General features: G+C 45.0%; 1 protein-coding gene across 4 annotated transcripts in view; it reads right to left on the bottom strand.

Moving 5' to 3' along the window:
- The window catches only part of SCMH1 (Scm polycomb group protein homolog 1), a 1232539-nt gene that overhangs the window by 620403 nt on the left and 586849 nt on the right, over window positions 1-25287 (bottom strand). For all 4 annotated transcript variants that reach the window (XR_011279630.1, XM_069623049.1, XM_069623050.1 and 1 more), the window contains one exon: window positions 9171-9406. Coding sequence is in view for 3 of the 4 variants with exons in the window: in XM_069623049.1 (XP_069479150.1) it covers window positions 9171-9406 (236 nt within the window). In the remaining variant the exon portion in view is untranslated. The remainder of the gene's footprint in view (window positions 1-9170; window positions 9407-25287) is intronic.

Raw genomic sequence — 25287 nt, 5'->3', positions numbered from 1 at the left:
TATAGAATAGTACATCTTCTAGGTCGAATTTGATCGTGAAAGCAGTTTTAGCCAAATCATAAGATAGTTGTGCATTACTGTTTTGTGGAGATGCATAAATATCTGTGAAATAACTAACCCAACTCTTTTCAGATACACCATTGAGTTGTGAGAACAACTTTGGGCGTGCTGAGCCCACATTTATCAGCTTCCAAATTTCAGATGATTGTTTATTCTTAATTGCTTGAAGCCACTGTTCGCCATCATTTTGGTGCATTACTGCCTTATGCGCATGCATCCACTTTTTGTACTTTGTCTTTAACCTGCGTAAGGACAGCTCACGATACTGCACCGGAAGCAATAAGATCTGCCTTTTTTGCTTCCGGAATACCATTCTTCTGAGTCTGATAGATTGATCAAATATATGGGTGCGCAGAATACTGGTCTTATTGGCACCAGATACAGAAGAGAATGCAAATAAATGTATTTTATCAGTATACTCAGGAGGAGCAGAACCCCTCTCTAGAAGATGTTGATCTTCTACTAAGCTACAGACAAAAGCTTCTAGCTCAGGGCTAGTCCAATGTAGTCTATTTTGTTGAGGATTTATAACTAGATTCCTTAATATTTGTTGCGTCCGAGAATCATGGGAAGAGTGGATCACAAAAGTTCGGCCATAAGCATCAAATGATCACTAGAGATAGTTGGCAATACAGAAAACTTGGTGATTTTAGCAAATAGTCCTCTACCCACATACATATAATCAATCGTTGCCCTTTGTGATCCACGTATCCAAGTGTGAGATGGAGGAGTATCAGACTCCAATGCTCCATTTAGCATTATTAAATCCCAAGTCTGAACAAACTCAAGCCACTGAGTGACCCGTTCCGAATTTCTCTTTTTCCCTACTGCCAAAAGATGAATAGTCAAGTCGCCAGCTAGAATCACAGGGTCAACATTTGGAGTAATGATGATTTCCTCCATAAGTAAATTCAAATCTTTAAAAAAAGTATCGGTTACAATTGCCATTGGGTTCCAGTATATGTTAATTATTGCAAATCTTGTATTCTGTATTTCTATTGTTGAGCATTGTAAAAAGGAATTCGGAGACGGCCAGCCAGCTATATTATTTATAGTGGCAATATTAAAGAAGGTAGCAAGGCCAGACATCATTCTTCATTTTTGACCTTTTATAGCAGGAAGTAAGTGAACATTATGATTCTCCCATGAAAGAGGGACACTTAACCAGGTTTCCTGCAATAGCACTAAATCAAAACTTTGGAGCGAGCAATTGGAATTGTTAAGTAAGTGTTTATGTCCTCTGGTATTCCAACTCACAATGGCTATTTTACGAGTTAGAGGACACGCATCAATAGGTTCTAGTTAGGTTTTCTTACAATTACAAGCTAGGGCCAAAGTGCGTTCAGTGTTTTCCCCTTGTATTCCAGGCTGTTTTAAAGACTCATTAGGACAGCTCTCTATTGTGGTAGGGATTAATATGAATCCAAGGTCATATAGAGCAGATCTTGCAGTCCAGATTGTATTGTAAATAATACGAGACTTTATCCACAGACAAGATACAGTCGGATCATTATCATCAGGGAATTCAACCTGCTGAATATCTCCTGAGGATACATCTTCTAAGCTGGAAATATCAGAGAATAGCTGTAAGATACTCATTCTGTTCATAGTGTAAGAAGGAAAAGCGCCACCACGACAACTAAGGAATAGTGAGTACATTTGGGGCGACTAGGTTCTTAGCGCTCGTCTTTGCGCTTGCCTCTTTTTTGTTGGATTTGGTATCTCTATGCAAACTGCAGTTTTTTTCTTCTATTGGCAGTTTAAAAGATACATTCTTCGAGACCATTTTCTCATCAGGAACACTTACTGAATCAGGTTTGTTGATGAACAGGGTTTTCAAAGAGGATTTAAGTATCTTCTGTTCGACAGTTAAGGCTACTAAGCAATCTTTAATTGTGCTTAGAATATTATTTTGGAGATTATCCTGTATATCAGGTAAAGGAGATTTTTCAGGCAATTTTCCATGTGTAACCTTAATTCTATTCCTAGATGGTAAACCCATCAAATTTGTTTTTGTTTCATTACCCAGACCTAGCTTGTGCTCAGTTGAAGAAGTCAGTTGAGCTAGCGGGTGGCTCACACTCGGCGCTGGGTGGAATTGACTCATATACTCGTCCACAGCTTCCCTAAGCTCTTGTCAATTAAGTGTAGATTCATATTTGTCACCATTGCTCACTGCTTTACTTTTAAGAGTCGGAGCCAGTTGGGTTTCTAACATCAAACCCTCTTGACTATTTTCTATGCCCTCTACAACCTGCACCAACTTATCTAATGGAGAGTGTGTTAGGTTGGCTTGAGAGATGTTATCACCATTCTTTGCATTCCTTTCTCTTTCTAGGGTTTGATTTAGATATGGCATTAGCTGCCAATGTTGAACATTTCACTGGCTTGGACAGTGATTTAAAAAACTGTCTTGTTTATCCACTCACAATCACACCGCTGGATTTTTGATTTTTAGATTTCTTCATGTTGATCCTAAATTCCGATTTCTGGATTATGGTATTTTTCGCGAAAATTGTATACGCTTCTTTGGTAGATTTGGCATTTTTTTACTTGGGCAAGGCCACATCAGGTGCCTTAATCGCAGCATCAACAACATTCGACTGCGGAACCTCGGGAATTAAGGCAGCCGCATCCAGAGGTAGTTCACGTATAATACCCTCCACACACGGGACCGCAGACTTTGAGCATTGTAAGTTTTCACCTGCTGTCTGTAGTTCCAGCCACAGCTCTAGTTGTTCAGTTAATCTTTTGTACCTTAATGAAATCTCTACAAATTGCTTTGACAAAAGTGCCAAATCTCTATCATCAGACACTTGTCTCTGAGCCAAGAAATCACTGCATGTTTTTGCCAACTTGCCATACTTTCTAAATTAGTATGAATTAGATTTACTTTGGAATTTAAGGCTTCAAATAGTTTGGCAAGTGACATTAATGCCATATTCATGGTTTCAAATGTTATCAGGAGGGTTCCTTAAATTGGGAGCCCATAATTACAGCAGAATCATTTCTAGTTGGTCTCCTAGGGGTTGGAGGGATATAAGATGTAGAAGATTCAGATTGTCAAATATTCCTATTCTGAAACAATGCCAGCGATTCTGAAAGATCGGATTCACCTTCCTTGGCTGAAAAAAAAGAATGCGATGATTCCAAATCAATAACTGCATCATCTATTACAATATCCGATTTTGACTTATTCAACATTGATGCAACAATTCCAGAACAAGCATTTTGTAGCATCATGGTATCCGACAAGGAAATGTTATATAGTTGTTTAGCAACCTCACTACCATCATTCACAATCAGTACCGTCGGTGAGCTCATTAAAGGTTGTTGTGCTACTGCACCATCTTGATTATTCGAAAGAGGTTGTGCCGCTGCATTCGAGACACTTAGATTTACCAGTTCTGTCATTCGTGTCAGAGGACCAGGGGAACGCAATGCAGCAAACCCAAAATTTCGAAGATCACCAGTTAGAATATTGGGACGTGTCAGTTTCCTTGACGGTCGTTTATCCCACGGCGCACTCTTCACACAAGGACGTGCCGTTTTTGGCGTAGATTCCGGGCTATCTTTTGAAGTAGAGTCAAAAAGGGCACGTAGCCTTTCAGGACAGGGCATGCCCGTGCATAGAGTAAACATCTGAACCCCTTAAATCCACACACTATCTCAGAGTGGGCCAATACTAGGGCTTAGATTCCACCAACACTTGTATACTGTTTAAAATACATTTCCAAGACTGTGGAAAGGGTTAAAAAATATTTTCACTCTGCTATGCTATCCGCGACGCCGCGGCAAAGCGGGACTTACCGGGGCTTCACGTGTGCGCGCGCGTGGTGCGCAGGCAACCACGTATTTATGGCCCCTCCCAGAAGAAGTATAGGTGCCTAAAACAAGCAGAAACAAGTTATTTTAGCATATATTTATACCAGTAGTAAAAATTGTCAAGCTTCCTTAAGCATGTCTTCACCTGCTGGAAGATGTTGTTCGCTCACAATCCACTATCCACAAAAGCGCTGAAACAGGATCGATCCACAGGAGTCTCCCGCGGCAAAGCAGGACTTACCGGGGCTTCACAGGTGCGCGCGCACAACCACGTATTTATGGCCCCTCCCAGAAGAAGTATAGCAGAGTGCCTGCTGGAAGATGTAGTTTGCTCACAATCCACAAAAGCGCTGAAACAGGATCGAATCACAGGAGTCTCCCGCCGCAAAGCGGGACTTACCGGGGCTTCTCTAGAATCATGCCACCAGGCTCATCATGGAGGTAGGAAGACAAAACTATATATCACTGCACCTGTGATCCCCTATTGGCCACTGTTATATTACAGGATCACCTTCAAAATTCTCTGCCTCATTCACAAGGTAGTGCAAGACTCCACCCCAGAATACATAAAGAAAGGGAATCTTAGATCATCTAAAAGACATCTACTCTGCACCATCAAGGTAATATAAAGAAATCATATATATTAAAAAAAGACAACAATTGTAGGTCCCCCACAAACAAATACCCTCCCAGAAATCAGTACCTCAGTGACATACAATATTCATAAAAGACCTGAAATGCCACCTCAGTAACCAAATATTCAATCGGGGGGTGGTGGCGGGGGCAAACTAGTACACAGTATCTGAACAATGACTCAGAATTGTGTGCATAGAGTCAAATACCACTGTTTTATCGCTTCTGTGGTGCACTCTTGCTCTCCCTACTGTTCCCGACTCAATATTTATATTTCTATATATATGAAGGTATATTTAACCACCTGTGTGTGGGTCATGATCAATCCCTTTATCCCTTTGTGAACACCCACCCCAACAGATGCTCCCAAATGTGTTTAAGTGCCTGCTGCATTGCAGCACTATAGAAACATGAATTCAATAAAAAATAATAAATCTGTAGACATTTATTTTGTGGAGCTATATAACAATATAGTGAGGTTTTCTGCAGACTCAAACCTCTGACTCTCAAACTTAACACGCTCTGCTATAATTTTGCAGGAAAGCAATGACACTTTAAAAGGACTGCCACACAGCCATACCATCAAGCTGCAGCACTCACACAACCCTCCCATCAAGCGCAAGTGAAACCAACAAAGACACCTTGACGATCATTCAAAAACATCCGCTTGGATGCCTTAGAAGTAAATCCTCACCAGCCTGGCTTCCACACTTAGTAAATCATCCAATGTAAACATCCATCTAAAACCGCTCAAATGCACTCAGACTCTGCAAACATGCATGCACCACTGAAACTATGGTCAAACAAAACCGAGCCCCCCCCAGACTCTGGAGTAGAACTCACCAACAGTAAATGACATACGCAAACAAGAAACTTCTGGGGACAAACTACAAGTCTATCTTGCAAAAACCTCACCTCAGCCCGAAGGCCCCTACTGAATCAGCTCCTTATAAGCCCCCACAGTACCAAATTCCATAGAGATGCAATACAATCAACATGTTCCTAACAGACAAAATCAACAAGACCCATTGTCACATTGATGACACCCTACATCGCATACCATGTCCCAAGGTGTTCAGAATGTAAGACTTCAACATTGAAAGAAAGAACATCACAGGAAAGTGTGAGAAACCTGATGGTGTTTCAACCGCTAGTCCCCAGGGATCTGTCATCCAGGTGCTCAGGACACGACCATCGCTACTGGATCCAATTCCTGGTGGTGGACCAGTGCAGGAGGATCACCTGGATGAGGGGTCCTCGGGGGGGTGGAAGTGGGACACTGAAGGGTGCGAGGTGGTGTTCCCTTCCCTGTAACCCTGTAACCTTTTCCCCATCCTACGTGGTAGGATACCTAGAAGCTCAACGCCCCCCGCCCCCTTTCCAGACACAAACACTTTCTCACGGACAGGTAATTTTGAATGACAATGGACTAACACCTGAGCCGTATACTTGACATGTCCCAACACAACGGTTAGGCAGAGTGAGGCAATTAATGATAATTACACCCACCAGACTTCCATCACACTTCGCCACACTGATAAAAGGCGGAGCACGAAAGCACACTGAGCATGTCAAAATGCACGAGGAAGCAGCAATTCCAAGATGGCAGTTTAAACGGAGGAGAAAGGTGGCGAGACCAGCGAGGACTGGAAGGAGGGAACTACCCTTGCCCTTCTCGGGGAAGGACCCCGACTTTTAAGAGGCCTTGAAGGAAAAGAAACATAAAACCGGGAATTACAGCTGACGAACCATGCAGTGTGTGCCAAAAGGTACACAGTTCTCTCCCGCATTGATAGACAAGGAGAGAGAAGCGATTGGTGCTGTGGTACTGTCCTTGGCTCCGACAGCAAAGCAACGCCACTGAGTTCAGCACAGCCGGTGAGTCGGGGAGACTGATAGCAAACCGGACTGTGTTACGCTCAAGGTTGCAAGCGGCAACATTGTATGATGAAGGATAACTTGTATGCAATTGTACTTTATGAAACTGAAATAGGTACCAGATACAGAGTTATCCGGCGGAACGTGTGTGCTAACTCGAAGCTCCCTGTTTTGGTATCTAAAGGAGCGTGTGAGAATTATTGAACTGTAGAATCTCCTGTGCACATTTGAAAGTCTTCGATTGCCTAAGAACTGAAATTGGTCTGAGCCCATTTAAGGGAGACTGATTCTATAAAAGGGGATCTGAACCCGGAAGAGGGGGATCCTGGGTGAACCGTGAATCAACTGAGAATATATTGCTGTGGCAAGTGTGAACCCGACTAAGGGATGCCTGCGAATTAAAATTGGTCTGAGCCCGGTGAGGGAGGCTAATTGTATAAAAAAGGATCCGAGACCGGCTGAGGCGGATCCCGGGTGAAGAGCGAATTGCCTGACTTGAATTTTTGGAAAGGAACTTTTTTTGTTTGTTTCTGGTACATCAGGTCCTCTGAATTACGAGACTTTGAACGTAAGAGACGTGGGCATAGAAGGCCCTGATGTTGGTAAAAGGAACTGTGACCTCATGCCGAAGAAGCCCAAGAGTGTGCTGTGCTGGAGTGACCCGCCTTGTCCCGTGCTAAACACGCGGGGAAGGGAGGCCAACGGCCTGAACATCCCGATTTATTTTGTGAACACTTCTTTCTTTTTCATGAACATTACTCCACACTATTTGTAGCATAGCAGTAAGGCTTGCCAATCTTTTTTTTTTATTATTATAGGCCCTTTGATTTGATGAGACTCCACTATGACTGCATTGTTATTTGATGGTCGTAGCTAGCTGCCATCTTAGATGTAGGTTTAGGCAGGTGTTTTTCACACCTTTGATAAAGTTCAATAAACACCCTTGAACTGTGGTCACTTGTGTCTGTATTACTTCGATACCATGCCTTCCCTACAAAAGGCTCTCACTCGTCTCCTCCACACTATCAACACCTCACTAATACAATGAATATTTCCTGACATGTTCCAAACTGGCCAGGTCCCACTCTACTAAAGAAGCCCATACTCAACCGCAATGATTTAGAAAACTACTGCTCCATCAACTTTCATTGAGAAGATTATCAAGAAAACTTGTATGCTACAACTACACAAAAGGATTGCCCAATACAACCAACTTCAAGGATCCCAGTCCGGATTCAGACCAAGATTCAGCTCTCAGACCACCTCCATCCAGGTCATTGACAAGGCATTCCTCATCATGGACAAAAGCAATCAATGTCTTTTGGTCCTGCTCGACCGCTCTGCCCCATTCAACAAAGTTAACCACAAAGCGCTACTCAACACTCTGTCCTCCGGCAGGGCAATCAATGCCACAATCCTACCTCACCAACAGACACCACCTCATCCAGAAGAGCCCCTGCAGATCCCAACAATGCCAAGCGGACTGCAGTGTCCCACAAGGATCCATCCATCCATTCCCCTGGCATCTTCAGCCACTAGACATGGAGCCACTGGGGGCACTCTTGGGCAAATTCACCATCGAAATCTACCAGTATGCTGGTGAGACAACTATTCTTGAAGGTCAACTGTCTCAATGACATTCACCAAATGTAATGCTGCCTCTCCACTATCGACGCCTGGATGTCAAGTGTCTATCTGTAACTAAGCTCTACCAAAGACTTCAATATGCTCGGGTGGCACCAACAATTGCATCCAAGCTCAAATATAGCTGACACAGATGGATCTTCACAGAGTATCTCCCGCCCCCAAAACAACCCTAATGCAAAGTCCCCTGCCTTCCACTATCAATGACCGCTTCTCCTTCAAAGCACACATAGCCAGGAAAAGACAGACAGCATTGTACCAACTCCCACTCCTGTGCCAAATCGACCCTTCATCTCTGCCTCAGACTTCAGATCTGCTACCCAGGACCTGGAGCTCTCCCATTTAGATTATAGCAATGTCCTCCTGGCAGGTACCAACCAGTACTCTGGACCCCCTAAAGGCCACCCAGCATGCCTCACCAGAGGACTGAAAAAATGCAACCACATTTTCTCCACTCTTAAGGAACTACACTGGCTATCAAGACTGCATCACCTTCAGGGTAGCCTGCATCACTTACTGAGTTTTCATGTCCAAGACACCATCGTACTTAATTAAAATGTAGCTGAAAAGATAATCTCACGAGGTCAACACCAGGAGCCAGGGTATCACTACATTGAAATCCAACAAGCAAAAAGGAGAATAGCAAAAAAACAAGCATTCTCCTGCTACTCATCCACTTTCTGGAATAACCAGTTCTTAAAATTTGTGGAGCAGTTTGCCAGGGCTAAGCTCTGGCACTTATTTCTGAGCCACAGCACGTAGTGCGAGCTGTAGTGTAACCCAAATATGTCGACACTGTGGGAGGAAACTATGGGTGGTGGCAGCAGTGGTGCTCACCCCCGTGTCACAGGAGTGTTAGAAAATATTTGGGCCCTGGCATTTACAAATTAAGCACTGTCCGAATAACCTTCCTGCTAACATCAGGCTGGCTCCCTTCCTCACCCCGGTGATTCAGGAAATATCTAAATACTATAATTTTCAAGGAACACTTCAACAACTGAGAACCATAAACTGACAAGACAATACTCTACCCACATCAGTACAGTGCTCCTTTTCATTCTGGCTTGGTGTTGCTAGATTTATCATCTACATTCCTGCATACAGACATAAATTTAAGGCCATGAGTCTACCTTACTGCCGGGCTTTGGTCCCCTCTTTTTTGGCAATCTCATTGGCTCCCCCATGGACTTAGAGGGAGAGGTGGCAAGGTGATGAAGAAGTGTCTTGGGCGTTCGTCCACGCTTCTTTTCAATTTTTCGGCCATGCTGCCCTGTTGGGTGTATTAGGATGTTCCTTGAGCTACTGTGCATGGTATACTTTTCAGAGCCAATATCAGAGGCAGAAACCGGACTTTTCGGAAACACTGCTGTAAAGAAGAACAAAGATGATACATATAAGATGTACATAAATTACAAAAACGTCAGTTGTGGTAACAGAAGAGAGGCAGTCAAAACTGGTGCAGGGAAAAACGTGAAAACATACTAACTGTACACAGCAAAAATCCCAATCCTATATCCTAAATTTATATTATTGAGATTTGCAATGGTAAAAACAAAATTCGATTTTAAATATTTGGGAGTGTCTGCTTTTCCTTAAATGTGTTTCCGTATTTCAGTCTGCAATGAAATTTAAATAAATATCACGTTTTTATATAGTGCTTCATGCTGGATTTGTGCCACTTCCAAGGGCTATAACAATTGTGTTTTGTAATACCCAATAACAATGTATCAAACTTCAAAAGGAGGGAGGGCTGAATCTGCCCTGCCAAGATTCACATTTGTGAAGTGCAGCCATGTGCCAGGTCAGAAGCAGCAAGTGCTTAACCTGTCCAGTTACACTCACAAAGGAAACCTATACTAATCCCAGACACTCTAGAGCAGGGAAACTCCTATGTTCCACAGGCTCTTGCAGCCCTTTTAGACCATTTGCGGTGTACTCCCTGTGCCTCCTTCAGGACCACCTCTGCACTGTGCTGCAATGCCAGGCACTGCAGTGATGAAGCTGATGAGGTACCTTTTTTATTAGTTTAGAGCTTCTTTGCTGAACCATGGAACTTTTATTTTACTATCAACTTCGACTACAGGATCAGGGCAGAAAGTCAGAGGTTGTAAGTGGGAGCTGCAGAAAATATATATATATAAATATATATAGAGGAAGATAATCAAATAAGCATTGACAAAACTATATAGTTAAGCATTTGTATTGAAATCTGTTTTGTTGTTTACATCAGAATAGCACATTCATTTTAAAGGTGCAGCATTACATGTGCAGGTCCTGCCATCGTATGCAAGCATAACTCCAATACCCCAGTAATGACATCCAATACTGCTAGTATTACAGGCATCATTTAGTAACCAAATGTAAAGTACATGCTCACGCATATAATTGGTGCCATCATTTGCCATGCACAGCTTTAAATACCAAAGTAATACCAGTTAATGAATTGAAGCATAGTCTAGTAATCAAATGTAAGGTGCAGCCCTCAGAAGTTTATTTGCTGACATATGCCAAGTGCAGCCTCAAATGCCCAAGAAATACCAATCAATTCCAGTTGTCTCATGTACATGATGGTATAGTTTGTGTTCTTATACAGTGCTTTAATGTAAGATTCCTGCCGCTTCCAATCATGGTTAAAACAGGTGTCACTTTATGGTACACAATTTACCAACATCGAAAGGATGAACGGCTAATCACAGGTACTATTAATCTATTTTGCGGTACTCAATTTTTCAACATTAAAAGGAGGAACTGCTACAGGATTCAAACTCACAAAGAACAGGCTATCCCTATGTGAGAGATGAGCACTTTAATTCTGAGCTACCCACCCAGCGCTCTCTGATAGTTACTGCTCCACACATTTTACCATCTTATGCCTAGCAAAGCCGCAAAAGGCACAGTAATGAAGATTACCTATGCTTACAGCGCAGGGAGTCTTGATTCTATTAAAGACACAGCGGCAGGTATTATGCTTCAAATTCCTTTAATTCTACTCTCAGCAGATTTAAATCTTACTTTTTCAAACTGTATTAAATATATATATATTTTTTAAAGCATAACAAAAGCAAACATCCCCTGGGTCTCCACTAGTCCATAATTCCATATCCTGTCCCTGGGCCATGCCTGACACTTTCTACCCAGGTCCTTTCCTCTTCGTTTGATTCTCTCAAACTGACATCAATTAACCAAACAAATCACACAGAACACTGCAAACTGCTGCGACCAAAGCTGGTACTCCTCCTCGCTCCGGAGACACAACTGCTGTCCCACCATCCGTTATCTCCTGACGTTCACCCAGCCTTCTGGTCATCTTCTGCCAAGCAAACACAGAACAAACCAATTAGGAAGGGCACAGAGCACAAAGTCAATCACATTCACCCAACCATCCAACAGAATTTGCACGCTTTGGCGGGATAATGCTTGCCTCCATGTCTTTCATGGAATCAAGACGCCCTGCGCTGTACGCATAGGTAAACTTCATTCTATGCCAAGACCAGAAGCGAGCATTATGTTTGTACAAAGGTCTGTGCTACCTGCGCTGCTACGCTTGAAATCGGCTTAAAATAAAAAGCCTGAAAAGTGGCATCGCCGGACCAGTCAGCTGCTTTCAAAATATCCTGTAGGCTAGCGCCGACGTTGAAGGCCTTCAACGCCATGGCCCCCCCTAAGTGAGTGGACCCCGAAACATGCAACGTCAATGCCCATGATCTACCGTAACCATCTGGCAATGGTGGCTGCTGCTACTGCCTTAAAAGGCTTCCTAAGCATGATTAGCAGCTGCGAGACTCCCTGCGGTTTTACAACGCTCGCCCTGCTTCGTACTCCTTGACACAAGCAGCTACGCATACATCCGTTTTTTCGGGAAGTAGGGGTAGAAGATGGTTGATGAGTGGCACGTCGTCCTCTTTGCTATAGAGAACAAGACTTTTTCCGGACAAACATTATTCCTATACATTTCCAACGCTCTCAAGTTTGCCACTCGCCTACACATAACGAGACACAGCAGCATTTCGAGTTTACCTGCTAACTGCTGGTTGGGCAGGTCCCTATTCCGTGGCCAGCTTGAAAAGAGTTGCAAGACTACATTGATGTCCCATAGGTGGGTATACTTAGTGGGTATACTTCGATAATGGTGGAGTACAGCATCTAACGCCTCTCGAAAGGCGCAGTACTGCTGGGTGCTCTCCCACTGGGGCACCCTCCACCAATTTGTGATCTGCTGAAATGGCTGACCTGTACACCCCTATAGTGCGTAAGGCTTTGCCCTGACTTGTAAGCAAGGCTATTAAGTTGATCACCTGCACTACAGGGGCGGAAAAGGGATCAATACTGTGTTGGCTGCACCATAAACTCCATCGTCTCTAGGCTGCATCGTAGCTCTTGAGGGTAGAGAGCCCATGACTGCTTGTTAAACTTGGCAGCTACTCCTCGAATGCCCGGCGAGCTATATCTGGCTAGCATCATGAAGTATCGAAAGGCGTAGTGCTACGTGCCCGACCAGGACTGCAGAAACGCATCCGCCCTTAAGGCCTCCAGGTTCAGTCGCCAACAGAAGAAACTAGTCAACTGTCTGTTCAACCTGGATGCGAAGAGGTCCGTGTCTAGCGGGCACCAAAGGTTTGCTATGGTTAGAAAAGATTTCATTTATGTTAAATTTTCCCTCAATTTATGGTACTCCAAATATTTTGCTTTTTTTTGGCTTTCCAACCTGACTTTTTCCAGTGGAGCCCAGCCTTCAGCTGAACTCCCCTGGGCTTTTGCTCACTTGTTATGGGGAAACTTGCACGTCCTTCAGACTGTCAGTACTGGGAAACTATGTTTCCCTTGGTCTCTGACTATGTTGCCATTTCTTGGTAACTTTTTAACAGTGCACAGTGTACAGTGTACCTTCCAGTACCCTGCGCTGGGGTCCCTTTTTGTTTTATAATCCTAGACACCCTCGAAGGATTTCTTTGGTGATTGTACGAGTGTGCCTGGGACTAACTGGTGGCATCAGTTACTTTTTGGAATGGTTTACTTCTTTTTACTGAATCATAACTTGTTTACCGCGTTTGGTTCAAGACTGTGGCCCGGTCTGAAAATGGCTGAGCCACAAAGTCTTTTGTTCTGTCCCATGGCCATTTTGTCTCTTTTCTTCACCCAAGTCGAGTAACCCGGGTTTTCCTTATTTGGGCATGCAGCCTCCCGCGAAAACGGATCTCTTTCGCAAGCTTCTGCCTGTCATGCGGGTGTGCCCAGGAAGCGGGTTGGGACTGTAAGGTCGCAATCAACACTACTGGTGCCAGGATGTCTGGAGTGCCTGAATGACTGAGACCACTGTGGACTGTGGCTGGTCCACGACTGGGATGCCTGCAAGAGAACCGATGTTCGATTGGAAGTCCTCGATTTTGGCATAAAGCTAATATTGAATAAGAGAAGGGCCTCTGTATCCATTTTAGGTCGATCACCTGAGTTCTCACCAAACTACAGAAGGAGCCAAGTCTCCTGCACGAAGAAACAGCCTTGTGAAACTGCCGGAGACGCTTTGGAAGGTTTTGGCACCCTTCACCCTCTGCTGTCCTATTGGACTCCTGCTTTCTTCTTCGATCAAGGCTGCCTGCCAAAGCGCTTCGCCCCTTTGGAGTTGTGGGAACAACTACTGTCGGCGCCCTTTGCTTACCCACCAAACAAGCCCCTTCGGAAGTGTTCCTGGGCCATCCAGTGAACTGTCCAGCTCTACCTCAGGGTATCCCGCAGAACCGCCGTCGTCTCAAGTGCAAAACCGAGACTTGGGACATTGCTTGCTTGTGGTCACGTGCATTCTCCCGCCAAGTTTCGCAGGGCTAGCTCCTCTGGGTCCTGAATTAGGAGAGTGCATAACGCTGCCCGCATCTGTAATTCCTGCGTCACTACCTGTTGGTGAAGGTCGGTGTAGATTCCTTGCTGTTCTGCGCTCCTGTGCGCTGAAGCCTGCTGCACTGGGATTTTCTTCATACCTCCTTCAGAAGCTGAGAAAAGGCAATTGTCCCATCATGGACGATCATCCTCCGCCGCAGCCGCTGAGAGCCGGAGCACCGCGAAACTGCAGGACTCGAACCTACGAGCGACCTTGACTAAACTGGCAAAGTTTGGTCCGGACTGTGCCGAGGGTCGGTGAGTACTTGCATCACTTACCGGTGGCCCACTGGCACAACCGATCACTTTTACGCCCAATTATACCTTGAAAGGTATTCGAACTGGGTTAGCCTGCACTCCCGTGCTATTTGAACACTGCTTTGCCGCCAAGGGCAGGGCCTACTCAAATAGTGGGAACCAGTTCTTCATCGCCTCAAGCCCCTTTCTGACTTGCTACAGCCCTCTCAAGAAGACTCGCTTTTTGCTACACCTGCGCGACCATGTATTTTTGCGCACAACTGTACTGTTGAGCACAAGGCTCCACTCTTCTTAGGGTTGAACTCGAAAGTTAGGGAACAACTCTGAATTGCCTAATGCTATTAATGTGCTAATTCAACCCTCTCTTTACATGTTGTGGCTGTATTTTATCACTGAATTGCATTAGGAAACGTAATGTATATATATTGGATAGTATAAGGATTTAGTGTGATAACTGTTTTCGCATTGCTAAAGTTACTTGTGTCTATTGGTCTGGCTGACAATAAATGTATAGATATTTTTCAAAAACACTTGTCTAAGAGTAATTTGTGGTTTGTTGCTGTGCTTGCTCATTGTGGGCTACCAATGCCTCTCACCCCTCTTGAAACTTAGTCTTTGACACCTGCCAAGCTACCTCGTTTGGTCTGGCTTGTCCAGAAGTAGTGTTTCACTAAACCGAGGGTGGCCTCCGAAACTTCTGTCTGTTAGGCAGAAACCTGTGCAGTTCGCTCTGGGACCACTGCAAAAGGTTTAAGACTACAGGTGGTTGGAAGTAAACCCAATTGGTAGCAGTCTGTACCACCCAGATTTACCTGGTAGCTGTGGCTGAGCAGTCAGACGTCTCTCAAGAAGAGTTAGGCAGTATACAGAGTATTCACAAAAGGTCAATAGAACACAGTAGAACAAGCAAACACTGACCAGAACTTGGTGTAAAAGAGATATAATTATTTATTTAAAAACACATCTAGTTAAACACACTGGCACTAATATCAAGCAGTTCAAAAACACGGTCACTAAAAGCTATACACTCCCTTCGACGATTATTAGACAAGTCTTAAGTAAAGCAACACTTATTTTCAGACAGCGGTGAGCTTTTAACGAAGATGGCACTCTAATCAATCGGTTTAAGAGGGAGAGAAAGGCAGAGCAAAGATAGAAACAGATCCCAACACTTTCGGACGAACACAGTAGGAGAGAAAGGCAGGTTAAAACTGTAAAGTCAAAGTTAACAAGGCCGGACCCACTTTAAGAGGCTCCGGTCGAAATGTGCCCAAGGTCACACGGTTGAAAGTGCCCAAAAGTCTCGCACAAGGTTCAGAAAGAGTTGGACCAATAGAAAGGGACCAGTTAGATGGTCAAAGCGGCCAGCCTAGTCAAGAAGGTTAAGGGATTGTTACCTTGGAGCAATCTTTAGAAAGGGGGCCTGGCAGACACAGTACCTTAAAATGGTGAGAACACTCCAGCGGAGGCAGTTGTTCCTGGCAGCGGGTGCAAGTCAGTGCTTCGTCCAGGGGAAGAGAGGATCTCATCGGGGAGGAAAACAGGAGTCCGTTGCACTGCCAGGGAAGAAACCAGCCGCAGAGTTCTCAATTAAAAGGAGCGGTCCTTTTATTCGCGGTCCAGTGTTAAGTGGCTATCCGGTTGCCGGGGTGCTTGGCACGGGCAATTCGACCACAAGACGTCGTGGGATGCGAGAAAAGAAGGTAAACTGGTTGTGCCCACCAGTCAAGGGAAGAAGACTCTCCAGCAGGGAGATCTCCTCTGCCGTTGGGAAGTGGTGAGTCGGTTCAGCAGGGCTCCACCGGTGGTGTCGTAGCAGGTCGGCTCAGCTTCTCCCTCGTCGGATTTTCAGGTGCTGTGGCGACTTCTGAAGTTCCAGTCCGAAAAAGCCCTGCTTTTGTGCAAGAAACTCCCATTCATTCAGCCTAGCTGTCAATCAAACATGCTAAGTGGTGAGCCGGCCGGCTCACCACTTGGGCCAATCACACAAGAGTGCGACTTGAGTTGCCAAGGCAACTCAGTCCAGGGTGCCTAAACCCCCTCCCACACCCCCTGTGGTACCCAGACGGAGTGGCACCACTTTGGAGGGATTCTGTGTAGAAGCCTGCCAAAAGTGGAACAAAGGGCTCGACCTTTGGTTTGGAGTTACAGAGGCGAACACAAACGCCATTTTAAAACCGAGTTTTGGCAGAAAATACCAACCGGTGAATTAATATTAAATAAATAAACCGGCGGTATGTTAGAGGCTATTTAAAAAAGTATTAGCCTCGAACAATGGGAAAATCCCATAGATATATATTCGCGGTTGAATATAAAAAGTAGTATCCACTGCCACCAGCCAAAACTTGACGAGGGGGGACGGGACAGTGCCCCCTCGCACAACAGATCCAGGGGCAATCGAATTGCCCCTACCAGCACGTCCACACTATGAGGGTTTGTACTGGTTCTGTTAGTAATTTGGGACTAGTAAAGCCAATGGTGACTTTACATGCCCTGGGAGACAGTAGTCGGTCCCAGGGTATGGAGTCTATGGTGGGGGGTCACTATGACACCCCGGTGTTACTGCACGGAGGGTGCTGTGTAACACATATAGGAAAAACACATCAGACCCTATGGAGTAAAGGACCCCATAGCCCATAAACACATTAACATTCAAAGGAATACCACAAATCATGTCCAAGAGTGGTAGAAAAAGAGTCTCACTCTTGGCAGGAGAAAAAAACAAACTCCAGAAATCCAGCAAAGCTGCTGGGGGACTCACTAGGTTAGGAAATTCAGCCTAAACAGAGAATTCACCCTAACACTGTCCACCAGGTCAGAGTTTAGAAATCCATTTTAACAGCTATCTACGTGAAGATATCCCTGTGTAGTATCCAATCGCTGGAGTCCTGCCAGTAGCGAAAATTCCAGTCTGCTACTACATTCTGCACAACCGGGAAGTACTCTGCAGTCACAGAGATCTTCTGGCTGAGGCAATAATGCCAGAAGTCCTTCATCATTTTCACCGGCATCCTCAACTTGCACCCCCCCAATGATTTATATACTGCACCACGGAAATATTGTCCATCCTGAGGAGGATGCAGCACTCTGCTTTGTCTTTTGCGAATGCCTTCAGAACGAAAGACCTTGCCAGCAATTCCAAAAATTTTATGTGAAGGGCCAGCTCTTCCTGCAACCACTTCCCTCCTGTCTTCAGCTGACCACACCTTGTGCCCGAGCCGGCTCTGCTGTCGTCAGACTATCCCTAACTGCGGCACATCCCTGAAGATAGCTCGCCCGTTCTAGGCCTCCATGTTCTGGAGTCACTACGCTAGCTCTAATCTTACCTCTTGATCTAGGGTAAACATCTGATGGTAACTCGGCCTCCCCTGGAGGTGTTGGATCTTTAGCATCTGGAGTGCTCTATAATGTAGAGGACCTGGGAAGATTGCTTGAATTGAGGCTGTTAGCAGGCCAATCCTTGCTAGAGCTCGCAACGACAGCTCAGTCTTCGCAAGCGCAGCTCATAGTTCCTTCTTTATCGCTCTCATCTTGAGCCCTGGCAACTCCAGCGTGGCCTTTGTTGTGTCCACTACGAACCCCAGGAACTCCATGCGCTGCCTGGGGAATCAGCTCAGACTTCTGATTTAACAGAAATCCCATGGATGTGAGTAGTTGTGAAGCCCAGTGGACTTGCTTCAGCAATGTTAGCGTGCAGTCTGCTAAAATGAGGATATTGTCTAGGTAAACTATGATCCTCTCCCTCATGGCCGCTGCTGCTGGCCTCATTATCTTTGTGAAAGCCATGGTGCTGAGGCGAGCCCGGACAGGAGACACTTGACCTGCCACACCTCCCAGCTCCATAAAAAACTCATTTGCGGTGATCCTTGTCTACTGGGACTGTTAAATAGGCGTCCTTCAAATCCAGCAGCACAAGTCAGTCCACTCTCCGGAGGATGTCCCTGAGGAGGTGTAGCCCCCTCCATCTCGAAATGCCTGTAGACTAACCACCACTTGAGGTCCTTCAGGTTAATGGCAGACCTTACTTTGTCCTTCCTGTGCACTAGGAACATGGAGCTGATGAAAGGCGTTGCTGAGCTCTACCGGATGTTTGCTGGCTAATTCCCTCAGCTCTTTCGGTAGGCGCACACACTCCTCTCATGCCAATACTGGCTGCCTGAGCCTGGTCGTCTGCAGGGGCTCTGCAGTGAATTCTAGTCTGAATCCCGCTACCGTCTGCAGCAACCATGCATCACTGGAAAGCTCTTGCCAGTGTTTGAAGTACAAACAAGTTCTGCCTCCAATTGGAGGGTAATGAATAAATTGCCTCACCTACTTGGACACCTTGTTGACGGTAGTACCCATTGACCTCTGCATCCTAGATTGTTACGCCCTCTCGCTGGAAAGAAGGCTTGCTAACGCAACTGCCAGTTCTGCGATCTGGGATTGTAAGGCCTCCTTTGCGATTGGAAGCGACCAGCTGCATGGCCTCTGCTGCGGTCGGTCTCTGCAAAAACTCTTTGTGGGGAATTACTTCTTGAGGGAGGTCTGTGCTTTCTCCAGGGCTGTGTAGGTGCCCACAAACCTCTCTTTAGCATGTGTCACCAAATAGAAGACCCTGCGCTTCTTCGCCCGCTTCATACGAGGTCAGATCTCCCAGGTTTGAATCTATTTCCAACAATAGGCTCTGCCTCCTTTCCTAGGACAGGGCAGTTTGCTTTGCCCAGAAGGACACTGCTTTTCGCGCCCAGCTTGCTAGTGTGTCTGATTCAATTGGCTCTCCCGTGTCCCTAGCTCACTCCGTCAGGTCCATATTTTGGCAATGGGATCTGTGAGGTCCAATACCTTCTTCCTGACACCCCTTCCATGCTCGGTCCATGCCCTTCCTGAGGTCTCTTGAGGCATTAGATATGAATGTGATCATTTTAGGATCCAGTTACGGCGTCTCCGCCACTTTCCCTGGGAGCTCCAGACGGGGGCATTCTGACCTCATATGCATCCTAACCTCTTTTTCGATTGCTTTATGCTATCTCTGTGTCATATACGGGCCAGTCGTTAGACTTGGGTTGTACAATAGAATCTGAGTCGAACATGTCTGCCAGCTCTTCTCTGGTCTCCTCTAGGTGCTTTAATTTGTACTTCCTCTTTCTGCCTTTCGTCCTCAGCAAGGATTTGGAGTCTGACTCATGAGATTCCGGAGAGAAGTCTTCATCATCCCCTATATTTTGCGCCCCTGGGGAAGGGGATAGAAGGCTCGGCACAGTAGACCTTTGCATGAAAGCTCCCTTGAGCTTTTCAGAGGCGTCAACAGCCTCAGGAGGTTTTGTTTTTCCCTCCTTCATAGGACTAGGGGGAGTCGAAGAGGCGTTCCTCTTGCGGGTTTGGTCTTTCCCTTTAGTCACCACCTTTTCGGGAGGCTGGTTAGAGGACATGCAATTATCTGGTGTTGCACCAGTACATTTTAGGCCATCTCCAATTAAACACTCCAGTGCTTCTAGCCTTTGCTGGAGAGGACGGACTCTCTGAGGAGCTGCGTCAGTCAGTGAGTCCCCCAATACCTGTTTGAAGCAGAGGTTCATATCAGTGTTATCGTCTATCAGCATCTTGTCTGGGCTCCCCTCACTGCTGCTGTCTGACTCCATCTCTACAGTTACATCTGCTTTAATTCCAGTGCCTAGTGCCTGAACAGGACAGGCTGAGTGGCGCGTCTGCTGCTATTGTGAGGGGGAGAGGGAGTTCTGGCTCAGCAGAGATAATATTTTTAGATTTATCCAAGAGAGTTTATGCTGGCAATAAGGAATGTCCAGAGGACAATAGTGCACCTTTATGTGAGGAGGCTGTTCTTGGGTGTCACCAGCACCTTCAGTAGGGGTAGCTGCACGCAGCGTTGGAGCCCAAACATTGCGAATCTCGACATCTGCGTTGCTGTAAATGCTATATTGAGCCTTAATCCTGCCTAATATTGGAGCATGTAATCTCTGTGCTGTTCCTTTCAGGCAAAATGCCTTTCCTCGCCTTTCTCGAAGCGAGAATCGCTGTATGCGCCTGCGCAGAGGCAGCAAGTAATAAATGTATAGCTTTCGACTCGAGTAGCCTGCACCAGGATAATTTCGCTCGGCTGCCTAACGCAGATATCAGAGATGTCAACAATGACATTTGTGATGTCATCTTTGATGTCCTGGGTGTTAGTATTAGCAGTGCACTGTGGTGGCGCGAGTTATGGTTGCTTAGCTTACCATAACTGGCAAATTTCTGGGGTTTTTCGGTCTTACTTGTAACCATAATGTGGATAGGTTGTTATTAGTGCAAAATAACTATAATGTCCCTTTCAAATAGTTGTTGCACTGAAGTTGATAGGTTTTTCTTAGGGCAACTGAACCATAAAGTCCTTTTAACAATGTTTTTGTCAGTGAATTTCATAGGTTTTTAGTAGGGCACTGTAACCAGAATGTTCCTTTAGCACAGTTTTTTCAGTAACGGTGATATGGTTAAGTTGCGCTATTAAAAACCTAACATCCCTTTAACAAAGTTTTCTCACTGAATTTCATAGGTTTGTACCAGGATACTCAGTTTGTATAGATGTACTGTACAGCATACTGGAACCGGTGACTCCATACTAATAGCCACAGTGGTTGCGAACAGTGCATCTGTTCGCGGCCATCGGGTGGCGTCCAACCTGCCGAGAAAGGGAGGGGTGGTTGTACATAGTGGTACCATGCAGCAAAGACAAGAAACACACAACAGCAGCAAGTACATGAATTGGAAGGGAAAATGCCTAAGTGTACACACTCTGTACTTTTGAAACAAACAGCGCAAACGCTTAGGGTATGCAGCATAATGGAATGCACTTACAAGAGAAGTAACGTTTTCCTTCAACAATCTTACCGCACAGCTGCTTTACATAAGAACAAAGAACCAAGAGGCAGAGTTAGGCCAGCAAACTACTGAGAGCAGAAGTTCACTGCAACGTGGCAAGTACACCAAGGTTTACCTTATAATTGCACATTTCCTGCAGTGTACAATAGTAGGAAAGCATGATGTTTTCTTTTTGTGCGCAGCAATGGCAACCACCCTAGAATGGCTGGAAGAGAATTTCCCAGATGACGAAATGAGTGAGGACGAAAACCCCATTGGTAGGCACCGCACAGTGAAAAGTAAAAGAATTACTGCAACCGCATGACGAAATGAGTGACCACAGTAACCCCATAGGTAGGGAACGCAGTGTGAAAAGAAGCACAATTACAATATATTACTTCATGTATACCAAGCACATGTGTTTTCCCTTAACAGAACATATGGGAATAGAAAGGAGTACACACAAGTGGCACCTCTTCCACAGCAACATACGGCCCAGGAACTGAAGGAAACTCTGTAAATAGCAAACTGGATCGCCTGGACGCCAAACTGGATGAATTGCTGAACAATTTTGCCACCTTGAAAAATTTCGTACAAGGACATATTATGGAGAAAATAAAATACCACTGCCACACCTGCACATGCCCCCCCTCCCCATTTTCCGCCATCCTCGCTAATTCCCTGTCATGAGAGACGCTTCACTGAGACCTGAATTCCTTCCTCCCCGCACAACCAACTCGTAGAAATGTCGAAAACCCTGGTATATGCATCAGTTTCTGGTCCCCTTTCCCTTTCCTGATAGTGGCTATGAATGTGTGGAAATAAAGGTTGATATGTAAATTGTTGCTGAATTTTTATGTGCCTTCTCCTTTGTTTTAACAAGCCCATTATAACTCTGAGGGGGACAGTACTGGTGGGGATGATCCCAAGTGAGGAAAATGGAGGGGTCCTACGACTGCCACATATGGCTGGCTTATGCGCAATCACAATGGAAGCATCCATAGGATGCCACTACGGGCTGCATGTCTGCATCCATAGAACTGCCTGTAAGTAATTGTAGGACAGTACGTTTGTCGGTCGCACAACTACGCACATGCGTATCTCTTCCTCGGATGCCTGGTAACACCACCCCTGGCCAAGATATGCGAAAAAACGTGCGATGTACTTTTAGTAGGTGGAATCTCTCATCCACATCCTGAGGGTACCTTTGCACGTCAACATCCAGCCTACTGTACCATTCACACACACAGCTAGTTTAGAAATATTGGGGGCACGTGTGCCATACTTTTAACTAGTCCAGGTATCCCAAGGGTATCTGTAGGAGACCTATGCATACGTGCACAAAGTATTCCGGCCAATATGCGTCCCGTGGACAGTCGTCCCAATGGAGAATAATCGTGATGTCCCCATGGGAACGGAGCCACACTGCGTGTGGGCCCTTTATTGGCGGACACGATACGGGCCCGTGCACATCGGGAAAGTACTATTTTCTGCAATGTATGCAGTGTTACTGTGAAAGTGCACCCTTACAGAGGTCCTACACTCTCCCTTCTGCATCTAATTATTTTTGGGAAAGATTTAGGGCCACTTTCCGGTACAAGTGCTCCACAACAGTCCAAAGCACATTTTTGTGCTGTTTGTGTTTGTAAGGTTGGAAGTGGTGAACACACACGGGGGAAATGCTTGCTAAACTTGCAGAAAGCGCTGCACTGCATTTTGGATACAATGTAGAAACAGCTCATTCCCAGCATCAGTCAGATGAACTCCATCTGAACGAAAAAAAAATGTTGCTACTATGAAAGGTAATGGTATGATTGTGGAAGGAGAACATGCCAACGTCTCTCAAAAAGGTGCAAACAGCCTTGTTCACGTTGCGCTGCGCTTTATCCATTTGTGGCCCACACGAGGAAGAACGCAGCCATAACTGTCTCTGGGCAATGAGAGAAAAAATGATGTGTGACTTTGGAAACATTGCCATCAGTTGCCGAAATGTCTCCTTCATCGCAGACTGCAGTGAGATGCCGCTAACATGTCCTAAACTGTTTCCTCCACAATGAACAATAATGTCTGGATGATCAAGTGTCACCAAACTGGCACAAAGAGGACCCACATGCAGCCACTTCATCCCACATATTCCGTACCAGTGGACATCGACATTATAGAACCCGAGGTGTGCAGCCAATGCACAGAGTTTGGCATAAACTTTTAACCAATGTATCAAGGAGTCATCAAAAGCCATATAGTCCGCCTACTAAATGGCACAACCATACGCATAGCCATGGACACTCCTATTTGCAAACATACCTTCTGGCACAATCTGTTGTTACACACCACACCCAGCAAATCTTATTGACCAATTCCAACTCCTGCACAGTCCCATTTCCATGCCAGCCACCCTGAAAAGACCCGGAAGTAGCATGTGTGCACCTCCAAATGCTGCGGCTTTCGCAAACATATTGCCCTGTGTGGGTGGGTGCGTAAACACATTTGAAGCAGGATAGAGAATCGCCACTTTGTTGGTAATTATGAATGTTGTGTAAAGAAACACCTTTTTGTTAGGTATTTGTTGCAGATTGCTCTCTGCTTTTCCTCCTTACATTATTACACAAGCTTCTGCAAACTACATTTTACATTGTGGAATACAAGACTATTTTTCAATAGGGGGGGGAATATCAGCTCCACAGACAAACGTCACATTAGAACTAAGGTTCTCATGGACACAGAAGAAAATTCCAGCATGGAACAGAAAAGCTGACATACAATTGATTCGATAATCCGTAGTCTAATTTCCATGGCAAGCATTTTAAGGACAGCATGTAGCATGTGCGCTTTCCCCAATTACCGTGAGGGCCACACCCCGTAAAACAGGGGCAGTCGTCCTTCTCTCTCAGTAGTCCCTCATTGGCTACTGTTAAACGGTCACACACACGCATCCACCAATTACATCCAATAATTCTGCATCTAACCCCATCATCGCTGTTGAACAGTCCATACTAACCGTTAAACACGCAGAGCTCAAGTGTCCTGTGAATCAATAGCACCTGCACTGGAAAGTACTGTAAAACGATCTATGAGTTCTACATCCACATCCATCGTCATCGCCATCCATCACCACGCCCTGCAGGTAGCACTACTTTTTGTACAGCACATTTGAAACTATGTTATAAATCGTTGCAACAGGATACCTGGCACAAGCTCCATAATGTACTGAAAATGCATTTATTTCTCCCATCACCTACAATGAAATGGCTCCTACAATGGTAGGTGCTGGCAAAGTTGCATTTTGCCCCTAGCATCCATTGTTATATGCCAACGGTTACTCTGTTCTTTCATTCCGTCAATTTAATGATGCTTTCCCCCATTAACGTTCCTATGAAATTTGTAAATAATAAAAAAAAAAAAAAAAAAAAAAAAAAAAAAAAAAAAAAAAATCGCACAGAAAAGGATCAGTCAGCGTATCCCACTAAGCCAAGTGCGTACATTGCATGAACAACAACAGTTTCCTGCCACTTACCTTTCACACTTTATAGATTGCAACATTACTTAAAAAAGAAAAAATATTTATGTGTGCATTGACAACACTACCATTCATAAAGGCACATAAGGAAATTAAAGACTGTAAACAATGGCTCCACTCATGTAGCAAGCATATATATATGTGTAAAAAAAGTGCATGCAAATGCACACACAAAAACATTCTGCTTTGCAGTCTGTACATCTTTCGGAACCTTTTTGTCATCCTGCCACAATGAGAAGTACTCAATTTTCAAAGTGAAGACTCCTACACTAACACACACACTTGCTAAATAGGATGTCATACAATACACTTGCAAATAACCCACCTACCCCCTTACCAAACATGCTTATGCTCCCAAGTCCCGATTCATATAGTAAGCCATCCATTTATACACACACTGTGTTCCTGCCAAGACATTCCCAACACTTTTAAAGAATGTATTGTACAAATACAATCACATTGCCATTAGCCAACATATTTTCTTACCATCTTCTTTTAGAGGTGCAGTACCCACCTCTCTCCTGAAAGCCAATGGTATGTGCACTTCAAAATACAACCTGCAATAAACCTACTCTCGCCAAGTAACAAAGTAAGTACAATACAATCGTAGAGTGTTACGTCTTACTGGGAGAGTGCACTATTCTTGTATTGTATAACATTTGTGGCAAACCACCAGTATGTACTTCATAGTTACTCATGACACCTCTACAGGTGCTCGTTGTTTATTACGTCGCCACCATTATACTAATCCCCACATAGTACAATAC

This window comes from Ambystoma mexicanum, chromosome 11, assembly GCF_040938575.1.
Source record: "Ambystoma mexicanum isolate Mex_15411 chromosome 11, UKY_AmexF1_1, whole genome shotgun sequence".
Taxonomy (NCBI): Eukaryota; Metazoa; Chordata; class Amphibia; order Caudata; family Ambystomatidae; genus Ambystoma; species Ambystoma mexicanum.
The sequence above is the reverse complement of the archived record's forward strand: the minus strand, read 5'-3'. Positions and strand labels throughout refer to the sequence as shown.